The 11,518-nt window shown below is 53.2% G+C and overlaps 1 protein-coding gene and 1 long non-coding RNA gene across 3 annotated transcripts; one reads left to right on the top strand and one right to left on the bottom strand.

Annotated features, from left to right (window-relative positions):
• Positions 1-302: 302 nt before the first annotated feature.
• Positions 303-3,379, bottom strand: LOC120691504. The gene is made up of 3 exons (XM_039974579.1): positions 2,987-3,379; positions 2,133-2,599; positions 303-2,024 (listed from the first exon to the last, which is right to left on the bottom strand). The coding sequence occupies exons 1-3, from the start codon at positions 3,050-3,052 to the stop codon at positions 689-691; spliced, it is 1,869 nt and encodes a 622-aa protein (XP_039830513.1). The 5' UTR covers positions 3,053-3,379; the 3' UTR covers positions 303-688.
• Positions 3,380-8,908: 5,529 nt separating this feature from the next.
• Positions 8,909-10,978, top strand: LOC120692077. 2 transcript variants are annotated; one of them, XR_005682474.1, is made up of 4 exons: positions 8,909-9,544; positions 10,220-10,325; positions 10,551-10,604; positions 10,785-10,978. It is a non-coding gene; the product is annotated as an uncharacterized LOC120692077 (long non-coding RNA). The 2 variants fall into 2 exon arrangements; XR_005682473.1 differs by having other exon boundaries at positions 10,551-10,975.
• Positions 10,979-11,518: the final 540 nt, after the last annotated feature.

Here is an 11,518-nt window from a genome sequence, read left to right on the forward strand (position 1 = left end):
CTCTCTGCATCTATCCCACGCCACATCGCAAGGCCGCTGAAATGGCAGAGATGGCAGAGGGGGAGGACCGGGGCAGCAGTCACAAGCGATCGGTCACTGCGCACCATTTACGTGCAGCTTTAGGGCGCCACCCCATCCCCATCCCCCGCACTCTGAACGCGTTGGCCGGATGCGAAACCGACCCGGGGAAGAGGATGGGTGAAAACAAAGCAAGAAGCCACGGAGCAATGATGCTGCTTAACGCAGCGCAGGCAGAAGCAGTAGAGCTTATTGAGGGCAGTATGATCATGGGGCTGAGTGCAGATTCTGGACTTGGAGTAAAAACCATCAGCAAGGGAAAAAGACTGTACAGCGGTTTCAGCGTGAAGCCTGCAGCAGGAGACAACAACGGCGAGGTACAAGGGCAGAACCAACAGCACTGTAACAACTCGAATTCATGAAGATGCAGCCAAAATTTACCGTCTACTAGCTCTCCTCATCTTGCATCCCAGCTTTTTTTTTTGGTCTCGCCGTTTTTTTCCCTTCCCCTTCCACTCCAATTCCACTTCCCCAACTGTACAACAAGCGAGTTGGACGACCAAACAATTCAAACCCATCTCCCCTTTCCCGCCACCTCGCTGGATCACACGTTCCCATCCGTCTCCGTCTCGGTGCACGCCACGTCGCACGTGTCATGTGTCATGTGCCATCAGCAGCTCATCGCCTCGCACTTCACCGGGAGGGCGCGGTCGAACCCGCCGCCGCGGGACAGCAGGGTGCCCACCACCGCCATGTCGCGGCCGAACACCCCCTGGTACACCGGGGCCGTCGACATCACGGCCGCCGGCGCCTTCGACATCGCTGGAACGGCCGCCGCCTTGGGCTTCGGTTTCGCCTTCGGCGCGCGGCCCTGTGGGCTCCTTGGACGGCCGGCCTCCGTGTTCTTGGGTTTCTCCGGCACGGGTTGTGGTGGCTCCTGCTTCGCGGCTTCCTGCTTGGCCGCCAGCGCGGCGGCGGCGGCGGCAGCAGCGGCTGCGGCGGCGTCCTTCGCCCTCTGCTTCTCGGCAGCCTCCTCGTCCAGCACGGCGGACATGACGAACGAGTAACCCTTCTGCAGCATCCGGTAAAGCAGCAGCGCCGACATCCGAGCCTGGTCGCGCACCGCCTCGAGGTCGCGGTGCTCGTCCACGAGCTCCAGGCGTTCCCCGAACACCACGGCGCGGTCCGGCTTCAGCTTCAGGGAGAGCAGCAGGTGCGCGCGTTCCAGCTCGGAGCGCGTGCAGCCGCGCCGCACGCCCAGCAGCAGGTAGTAGTCGATGTTGCACGCCTCGCCGGCGGCGACGCGGGTGCGGAGCCCCTGGATGCGCGCGGTCAGTTTGCGGTGAGCACCGGCGATCTCGCGGTACCGGACGCCGCCCTGCGGCCGCCACCGAGGCCCAGGGAGTTTGCCGTCGCGGAGCGCGGCATCGTAAAGGAGTTTCAGGTGGTCAAGGTCACGGAGGCAATCAGCAAGCGCGCCCACGGACTGGAGGAGGTCGGCACGGGCACGGAGGGCCGGGATGTATGCCGGGTCCAGAGCGAGCGCGCGGTTGCAGTCCGCGATGGCGTCGGCGGGGCGGCCACCAGACTGGAACGCAGCAGCGCGGCCGACGAGGCACGCGGCGGCGAAGGGGTGCGGCAGCACGCCACGGCGTGCCTCGAGGATCTTGGAGAAATGGCGGACTGCCTCGGCCGGCAGTCCGGCGTCTAGCGCGGCCATGGCAGCTGCGCGGCGGCGAAGCAGGAGCTTGACGTGCGCCAGCAACTGGGACACGGCCTCTGATTCCATGGCCGGGATAATGAACGCCGAACCGGACTTGGACGTTTTCCCAGACGGAACGGTGGCGACAGCGGCGGCGGCGGCGGACGACGAGAAGCTGTCGTCGGACCAGCACACGCTCTCTCGGCGGAACGCAGCTGACGCGAGGCGGCGGCCAGTCTGGAGCAGCACCATGGCGTCCTCTATGAGGCCGAGGTGGAAGCAAGCTTGGCCCAGGACCAAGTACCTGTACGCGAGCATTAACCATCAGGAAACTCAGTAGCACTTGTCAAATCAAGAAATCATCGGCGTCACAGAGTCTGAACATCGGCGTCAAATGTCCAAGGTTTCGTACCTCCATTGGGTGTCCGTGTTGGGGTTCTTGGAGAGGCCGGCAAGGACGCGGCGCTTGAGCTCGGAGATGTCGAAGCAGCGGAAGGAACGGACGGGCCGAGCGTCCGGCTCGGCGTCGTCGGAGCGGTGGCGGTCCGGCGAGAGGAGCTTTGCACGGGAGATCGTGCCGAGGTCGCCGGAGCCGGAGGACAGCAGCGACGCCGCCGCCGACGAGGAGGAGGACGAGGTGTCGTCGCCGGAGCAGGCCTTACCGCAGCTGGGGATGTAGTCACGGAGCATCTCGGCGACCTCCCGGTACCGGCGCAGCGCGAGGAGCGCGCGCGCCCTTAGCTCCAAGGCGGCCTCCATCCGCGGCGACAGCTCCAGCGCCGCGTCCACCAGGCCGAGCGCCGCCACCGCATCCCCGCCGCCGGCCTCCGGCGCCGCCGCGAGAATCGCCCTCGCCTCCCGCAGGTACTTGTCGATCACCTGGCCAAAACGCGGGAGCATTAGATATCCGAACCAGAGGCTGTATTCTACCATGAACAGGGGAAGATTGACTAATCCGAGAGGACAAATCAAAGCAAACAAAACCAAAACAGGACAGGCGGGCAGGATGCGCTGGAATCCAGCTGTGCTTGAGCGAAACAAACAAAACGCGCGCACAGCGAGCTTCAAAGATCCAAACGGTTCTTCGCCGTGCCGGCATTTGGTTGGACGCCAAGGCCAGAAGTCAAAAGGCTCAACCTTGGCATTCGTGCAGTACCAGGAAGAGGGCGGTTCTTGAACACCAAGAAACATTCAAGGTGGAAACAGAACCCGACCCAACTCGGAGAACGGAGGTGGCGTAGGAGGGGGACGGCAACCGGGACTGACCTTCCTGTTGCTGAGCAGCCACTTCCTCTTCTTCTCCGGAGCAGAAGAAGGCGAGGACACCGCCATTGCCTCCCTCGCATCAATCGGCACAGCCCAGCCGAAAGCTTCAATCGATCCCCGAGGGGAGGACACCGGTCACACCCCACAAGAGGAGGGGCGAAGAGAGGGGGAGATGGAGGAGGAGGTTGGAAGGCCGGATGGGCTATCGATGCGAGGATGCGAGAGGAGAGAGGAGGCTATATATACGGGGGCCAATACTAGCTCCCAAATCTATCGCGCCCCGGCGTATTTCATAATCTTTTTCAGCGTTTGAATCGAGTGGGGAAGAAATGGGGGCGGGGAGGAATACAATGCGGAGCCAGACGGAGAAATGCCTGACTGCACTGCACCCCACATCCTCTCTCTCCCTCGCTCCTGGCTGCTTTCCCTTTCAGAGAAAGATTCGATCCCTCGCCATCCTAGCTGGCCAAGATGCCCGTCCAGCGACACCCCCATCCCCTCTCCTCAACGCTCCTCCTTTTCTTTTTCCCCCTTGCTATCTTTTCCCATGATTCGTTTATTCGCCTACTTATTCTAGCTTATCAAGTTTTAAAAGCTCAGACGGAGGATCACATGATCAATTTAATTAAAACCGAAAATCGCCGGCCCTCAAAGCTCTGTCAGCTCAACCCACATGTTACACACAAACTTCGTTTTTATTTTTTGCTGCATTTTGGTTGTGGGCACTGCAAAGGCTCGGAGAAGAGAAATTACGCGTGCTCACCAACCAAATACAGCATAGTACAAGGCTACAACTTGAACACCCAAAGGCGCAAATACGAAGCCGCGGCGCTCATAAATACGGGGTACCGCTACGAGCAGGCTGGCTCCCTTCATATCCAAGTCGGTGTACTTCCTGTCGAATACAGGTACTCGGATGCGTAGCGTATACTACGGGTGTTTGTGTGTGTGCGCGCGCGCAAAGGCAACGGCACAGGCCACAGCCCACAGGGGAGAGGGCTTCTTCTTTTTTTGTGCGCTGAAAAATACGGTGCACGGTAGCCGCACAGCTACGCGTACAGTCTTACGTAGGAGAAACTGTCAACTGTGCGTGCGTATACTATACGCGTACCTTCTTGAGAGCTTATGTATACGTACGTGCAGGAGCGACTGGGTGAGCAGGGAACAGGAAACGGTGCTAGCTCCGCGAGGCGACAAGAAACGCTCGCCGGAACCGGAGGTGTGGTAGTAAAACAGCGTGCTCACCCCACATGAGTGCTGCAGCAAGCTCATGTCAGAGTCGAGAGCTTCTTGGAACGGAGTTTTTTTTTTCTATCCACATGACAGCAGAGATTATAGTGGGGATTAAAATTCCCAACCACGGGCATGGAGGTTTCTTTGTAAAGCACTGTGAGAAGGCTGGCATTTTTCACAGTCCGCAGCGCTTACAGGCATGCTCGGAATGCAAGAAGGCTCTGTTGTTGTCGGACGCTGAACAGAGGGTGGCGAGCTTGTGCCGTGGCCATCTATTGCTGTGGTTTAGTGCAGGAAAGGAAATTTGGCACGGCAGTGCGATTAGCGTTGGAATTGACCCGAGGTAACTTTTTTTTTAAAAAAAAGAATTGACCTGATGTGGCTACAGGGACGCATATTCTGGCACGGTGCTTAGTAATGGCGGCAACTTAACTCAGGGTGTGTTTAGTTAGTGTAAAAATTTGGATTTTGGTACTGTAGCACATTCAGTTGTTACTTGACAAATAATATTCAACTAGGCCTATGGCCCGCGCATTTGCGCGGCTAGTATTGAAAATTCAAAAATTTGCTTATCATTGTATCCTTACTATTTTTAAAAAATTGTACTATTTGTTACCATATATCACCCTATTTATTATCGTAAATTATATCTTATTGTTGGTTAAAACAATTCAAATATGATCTACCTATAATAACAATTTGATTTGTTTAGCTTTAATAATATTATGCATATAATTATTCTTATTTTCTTTTTATTTTGATTGATTGTTGTTAGCTTTAGTTTTTATTAATAGTATCTGTTTGTAATTGATAAATAGTTAAATGGAATTTTATATTTAATTTTTCGTAATGGCACTGGAGTGTGATTTTTAATTAGGTACACGGGTATTTTAGGCTAATTTTTTTTAATGGCATTGGTGGGTAAGACTAATTTTTATCGTAATAGCAGTGGTGAATAATTTTTATTTTTCAATTTTTCTCCGATTAACGTGGGAATTTCTAGACCTTGAGAGCGAACGTGGAGGCTCGGTTTGTTGGCCAAATAATATGTTTGTAACTTATACATAGCTAATGATATTTTATATTTAATTTTTCATAATGGCTTTGGTGGGTGATTTTTAATTAGATAGAGGGGTATTTTAGACTAATTTTTATCGTAATGTCAGCGGTGGGTAATTTTTATTTTTCTATTTTTCTCTGATTAACGTTGGAATTTCTAGACCTTAAGAGCGAACGTGGAGGCTCCATTTGTTGGCCAAATAATAAGATAATAGATTACGGACTAATTAGACTTAAAAGATTCAGGTCGTGCTAATTAGTTAGATTGTGTAATTAATTATTTTTTTAACAGCATTTAATACTCCATGTATATGTCCGAAGATTCGATGTGATGAATACTGTGCAAATTTTTTTTTTTTTGTGAACTAGGACCTCAGAGGATATTTACGGTACTTCCTGCACGGAGTCTGGTAGGACTCCAGTACGTGCAAGTGCAACGGCGGTCTCCGCAAACTAGCAATTTGTTTTTTCGGGATCACGGCAGATCTTTTATCTTTAGCAGCTCGATCACGAGCGTGCATGATGTGCCCAACCTATCCGATGATCAACAGCACGAAGGCGTCTAGCCTTGGCGCGGCACCGCCGTAGCCGCCGGCCAATTTATTGCCCGCGATGGTTCGGCAGGGCTGCCGCCGATGATGGATCGGCGCGGACCGCGCCGTGGAGTGCCGCAGAAGCAAGCGGCGGCGGCGGCGAGGCAGCCACTGTAGCCGGCAGCCGCAATGCCCAGCGGCTACTCCTACCAGTACCAGCAGCAGTGTGGTACTGGTACACGGCGACTCGGGCGGTCTTGAATACGGCTGTGGTAAAAACGGTCACATCGGATTCTGTAACACACTGTACCATTTTTCATTTGTTTTTTTAAATATTGTTTTATTATAGGCTAACTAGGCTCAAAAAATTCGTCTCGCAACGTACATCAAAACTATGCAATTAGTTTTTTTATTTACTTATATTTATTACTCCATAAATGAGATAAAAAATTTAATGTGATAGGTGAATAATGAAATATAAAGAGAAAAATTTTGCAACTAAACACACACAGCCTACCTCTCCTTTTCCCCTCGGCCCGTAGTCCCTACTGGCTTTACCCATCGCCATTGAATGCCCCGGTGGTCACATGTACGCCCTCCGGGCGCCGAGGAGATGTCAGCGTCGCCCCCGCCCGCTTTACAGCCGAGCGCGCCGAGCCCCGGCGGCTTTCGCTCGCCCCCGCCCCCGCCCCCCGGCCCGAGCCGAGACGAGAGCACATTCCGCGTCGCCCTCCGTGTGTCCGCTCCACCGCCGCGACGTCGCGTTCCGTCGTCCGGTGGCTCGATCGGTTCGTTCGTCCCGATCTCTCTCCGTCTCCGGCCAGCTGCTCCGATCGTACCGGCCGCCTACGGGTTCCACGGCGGCGCCGTGCATGCGACGAGCCGTATCGCGCTCGCCACATACAGGAGACGTACGGATCGCTCGCCGATGCTGGCGTGTCCGTTGGAGCGGATGGGTACACGGGCATGGGCGACCGTATTGACGACGGCACGACGCACGCACACGCGAGCCTGCGTTGCGTCAGTGGCACTCCTCGGGGGACAGTGGGTGAGCAGGGAATATGTGCGCGCGCGCATGCGGGCAGCGGAGCTCGATCGACCGATCTGGGCAAAAGGTCGCCCTATCAATGGAGCCGGAACGGGGGCGGGCCTCTCCCCGCCCATCATGCCTCCATGTTCTGCCTGTTCCGGGGGCCTAGCTCGCTCCCGCTCCGGCCGCGCTCGATCGGTCGATCCACCTGTCGCGGATGCTCTCGTTGTTCGCTCGTCAGCAGGTTGCGTGCTCGCAAAGACATGCCTCAGCTAAGCTAGCTAGCTGCCCCTTTTGGGGCGCCGCATCGAGTGTGTTTCCCGAGCACGTAACGTATGTACTGGCAGCGCGCGCGTGTAGAGCAATGCTCTAGCTCGGCGGCGGATGGATCGAGTTCGCAAACGAGCCGCGCGTACATGTTCATGTCCGCGCGGCGGCGAGAGGTCGCCACGCACACCGTGCGGCGGCGTCGGCGGCCGATGGTTCGGCTTGCTGTTGGGTGGGGGACAGCGGGCCGGGGGGTTGGCGCGTCTCTTCGGCCATCGGATGCTCCGCGCCTCCAATCCCGGCGCCTGTCGCTGGGCAGCAACAATCCAGTACCCGCATCTCCCCCCGCCCAGCACACTTGCGCGCCGCGCCGTTTTGTTATTGGCCCGTGATACTCTTTCATACTGACACTGTATTATTGTGGGGGTAGCTACAACAAAGTCAATGCAAGATTAACTGTAACGTAGTAGCGCGAACTGGATAAGTGCCTAGATAGTCGTCGACCTGCAGTATTTGTACCCCCAACATGTGTGATTGACTTCCGGTAGAGAGATTCCCATGCTCTGCTGCCGATCCCCCGGCCCATTCTACTTACGTCTTGATACCCACTTGCTCCCAGAGTAACAGGACTCCGATCCCTTCTTCAGAACTTGAACTTCCAGACGTTTTCCGAACTTGAACTTCTTCAGAAATTTCCAAAAGCATACCACGTACGCTACGTCGATGGCGGGGGCCACTGGGGCTAGCTTGTCGACGTGCCCGCCATGATGGCCGAGCACGATGGCGCCAGCTGCCACCCGCGAGTGCCTCTGTCCCCATTGGCCAGTGGTGCTTTAGGACAGGTAAGCCTACGCTACGCCAACAAACAGCTCGTATCGTAGGTGCATTGACCGAATACACATGGCATTGATCTACGTGTACCAGGCTAGTGAAGATGGGCCCACGCCAACAAACAGCTCGTATCGTTTGTCACCCCTCGCACGCTGCCGGAGGTGGGGCTCGACAGTGGGAAACCTGAATACACTCTTGAGTCTTCTGCTTGTTCCACACGCACACCATTGGTCGATTAGTCAATATCGGCCTGCGCCAGCCGTGTCATGAGCGCTACTAGTAGTAGCAGCAGCAGCTAATTAAAAGGCTGCCCTAAAAAAAAGCTAGTAATTAAAAGACTCAACTACTGTTGGTTGTCCCCGATTATGCTGGCCCGTCGGTCGATTGCTCCCCAGCGACCAGTGCTAAGATACGATCCGTTTCAGTATCGAACAGTACGTAAACTGCTTCGATACAGTACATATGGCATGGCTGAAATGACTCACAGCTTCCAACCAAGTCATAATGTTGGCGATTCATTATTCAACAATGTAGACAGCCGCTGATTTCTAGCACAATTTATTCGTCAGGTTACCTTACAATGTGTCTTTGTAGCAGTATTTTTCGCATGGTCAGTCTCGATACTATGTTTTTCTTCTAGCACGTCGGTACACAAAAAAAAAGTTTGAAATATTTAATTTATTACATTTGAGGAGTTTCCTTAGAAAAGTGATGCTAGGAGTATTCTGTTGGATTAGGACTAGGTACTCATTACGCGTACTTTCACTACTACAGAATATATCATTGTCAACGCCCCATCACCGCCGGTTCGAAACAAACCGGCGGTGATAGTCTATCACCGCCGGTTTCAAATAGACCCAGCGGTGATGCTTACGTATCACCGCCGGTTCGTAATACGACCCGGCGGTGATGCTCTCGACAACATCACCGCCGGGTTGTAATATGACCTGGTGGTGATGTGTTCTCCACTTTTTTTTCATTCTCCCCTCCCTCTCTCTCCGGTATTTTTTTCCTCCTCCCCCTGTGTCCGCCCACAGCCCTCCCTCCCTCGTGGCGCCGCCCTCTGCCCATTCCTCCTCCCGCGCCCTCCCATGGCGGCGGCGCCCTAGCAGCTCCATCCTCCTCCCCTCCCTTCAGCCTCTCAGATCCACTCGGGCGGCGCAGCCCTCCTGCAGGGAATTTTTTTCCCGGCGCAGCCAGTCGTCGCAGCACCCTCCCACCCCAACGGTGCTGAGGGCGAGCTCCGACGGGCGGGTGCCGGGGCCAAGTTCCAGCGGCGCGCCCAAGGGCGGGCGTTGAGGGCGAGCTTCGGGCGGGTGCCGGGGTCAAGCTCCGGCGGCGCACCCAAGGGCGGGCGTTGACGACGAGCTCCGACGGGCAGGTGCTGGGGTCAAGCTCCGGCGGCGCGCCCAAGGGTCGTGCAGTCTGTTAAGATCCAGCAGGTGTGCCCCCGGCGGCTTCAGCTGCGGCCTCTCCTTGGGACTGCGAGGGCTCAAGGCCTGCGGGTGTGCAGGTGCTCTCACCCTCCGCGTCAGGCAGCACGCGAGGCTCCGAGAATGGAGATCTCCTCTTCTGGATCTAGCGCCCCACCCTCAACGAGTCCAGGTACTTGTGTTTTCAGTGCCTCGAGAATGGCTAGCATGAATGAATGTTCCTATTAGTTCAAGATCTCCCATAATCAGGACGAAATGTTCAGAATAAACTTGAAGTGCTGGCTTAAATGTTTTTATCAATGTTGACATGGATTTGAGAGAAAGGGAAATACCAATGGAAAGATTAATCTATGGAGATGTGAGGTTTGGCAAACGGAAGTCACAATGTCACTAGAGTAGCAAAGAAATAATTCAGCGTATAGTAGACTTGCTTATTCTAACAACCGGATACATGCTTATTCAAGACATGGTGGTAAACTTTTTTTTTTTCCTGCAAGCACCAACAGTTTCTGTCCATCGATGTCAAGTCTGAAGCGTGCTCATCAGACTGCAGGTTCCAGTTCGAATCCATATAAGGAGTGTTGATTAGGTCAGGCATCAGTTACTCTTTAGTCCTTATCTATTTTGAATTAGAAAAGAATGTTTGGATGATGCAGAAGAGATGAACGATTCCTGACCAAAGATGGTAATTCTATCTCTCTTGGTTTCTCTGTCAACTACCTTTCCTCTGAGTTTGTGAGTGATAAATTATATCTTCAACCTTAAGTGATAAACTACATTTCCTCTTGCTGTCTTTTCAGCATCATATTGACACTGATCTCACAATCTTCTTTAATTTTGCTTTCAGATGTAGTAGTGGATTTATGAGTTCTGAAGATCAATTCAGGCTATGGTTGTGCTGGGACCAACGTCCTTGGAGGGGGCTTTGGCCATATTGCTAAACCTTTTGCAAGGTGAGAATTGTCATCCATGGCTTCAAGGCAAAGAGGATCAACACGATGTCCAGATACTTTGAGCTCTTTTCCTTCATTGTCAAATGATGCAACACTACTTTTATTTGAAACATAGCTATCGTCCTTCAATGTATAGACTATTTTCGTGACAGTTTTAGCTATTTTTGTGACTATTTCTAGCTCTCATGAAATCTCTGTTTTCTGGTAACGCGTTGCAAACTGCAGTTCTTCTCCGGCTAGCTACATCAAATATCTGTGGATCTTCTTCAAGCCTCAAAGGTTAATAACTCAATTCTCCCGCGCCCTCCGCCCATGTGTGGGATTAGTAATGTTTACTGTTCAACTGCCATGTTTGCAAGCAGCACCTAGTGTTTTTGCGTGTAATAGGACCAAATGCCTTGTCCAAAGTAGAGTTTGCTCAGGCGTGTAACTAAGTGGACTTCCCCTGTTATTGAACAGCTGATGCGCTGGTGTCGACAGGACTGGCTGAATTGGGCTACAACTATTTAAATATTGGTATACCACTTGGCTCAATTCAGCAGATTGTTGCATCAAGGCAAGGGACTTTTGTCTAGAAAAAAATAATCATACTCTTGTTTATTGCTCGCTTCCACAATGATGCAATATTATTATATGAAAATATTTTTTTTTGATGGGAAAAAGGTCTTCACCGCCGGTTCGTGTCTTCAACCGGCGGTGTTGATGTCCCCATCACCAACGGTTCCAGATACGAACCGGCGGTGTTGATGTCCCCATCACCAACGGTTCTGGAACCGGCGGTGATAGCCCCGCTATCACCAACGACTTAAATCCAACGGTACCCAAAACCGTTGGTGATGTACTTTTAGAACTGGCGGTGATAGGGGTGGCTGTAGTAGTGTTTCGAGCTCTACACATGTGCTGCGCTACACATGTGCTGCGCTACACATGTGCTGCGCTTGTGCTTTAATTTTCAATTGAGTGCATATACTAAAGCTCCAAGATTTGGAGCGCTGCCGTGAGCCGCGGCCCCACGTGGGCCGGCGGCACTGTTCATGCGGGCCGGGGGGTACTGTTCATGTGGGGACGGGGGTACTGTTCATCCTAAATAATAATATTGAAGTACTGTTCATGTGGGCCCGGGCACTGTTCATAATAAAAAATAATAAAAGTATAATTCATAATAAAAAATAATAAAATTGTAAAAAAAATAA

Source organism: Panicum virgatum, chromosome 9N (genome assembly GCF_016808335.1).
Source record: "Panicum virgatum strain AP13 chromosome 9N, P.virgatum_v5, whole genome shotgun sequence".
In the NCBI taxonomy this organism is placed as follows: domain Eukaryota; kingdom Viridiplantae; phylum Streptophyta; class Magnoliopsida; order Poales; family Poaceae; genus Panicum; species Panicum virgatum.

Coding starts and splice junctions, on each gene's coding strand:
- LOC120691504 (XM_039974579.1), bottom strand. CDS start 3,052: ATGGCGGTGTCCTCGCCTTCTTCTGCTCCGGAGAAGAAGAGGAAGTGG. Junction 2,600..2,986: donor GGCTGCTCAGCAACAGGAAG/GTCAGTCCCGGT, acceptor CGTTTTGGCCAG/GTGATCGACAAGTACCTGCG. Junction 2,025..2,132: donor AACACGGACACCCAATGGAG/GTACGAAACCTT, acceptor GCTCGCGTACAG/GTACTTGGTCCTGGGCCAAG.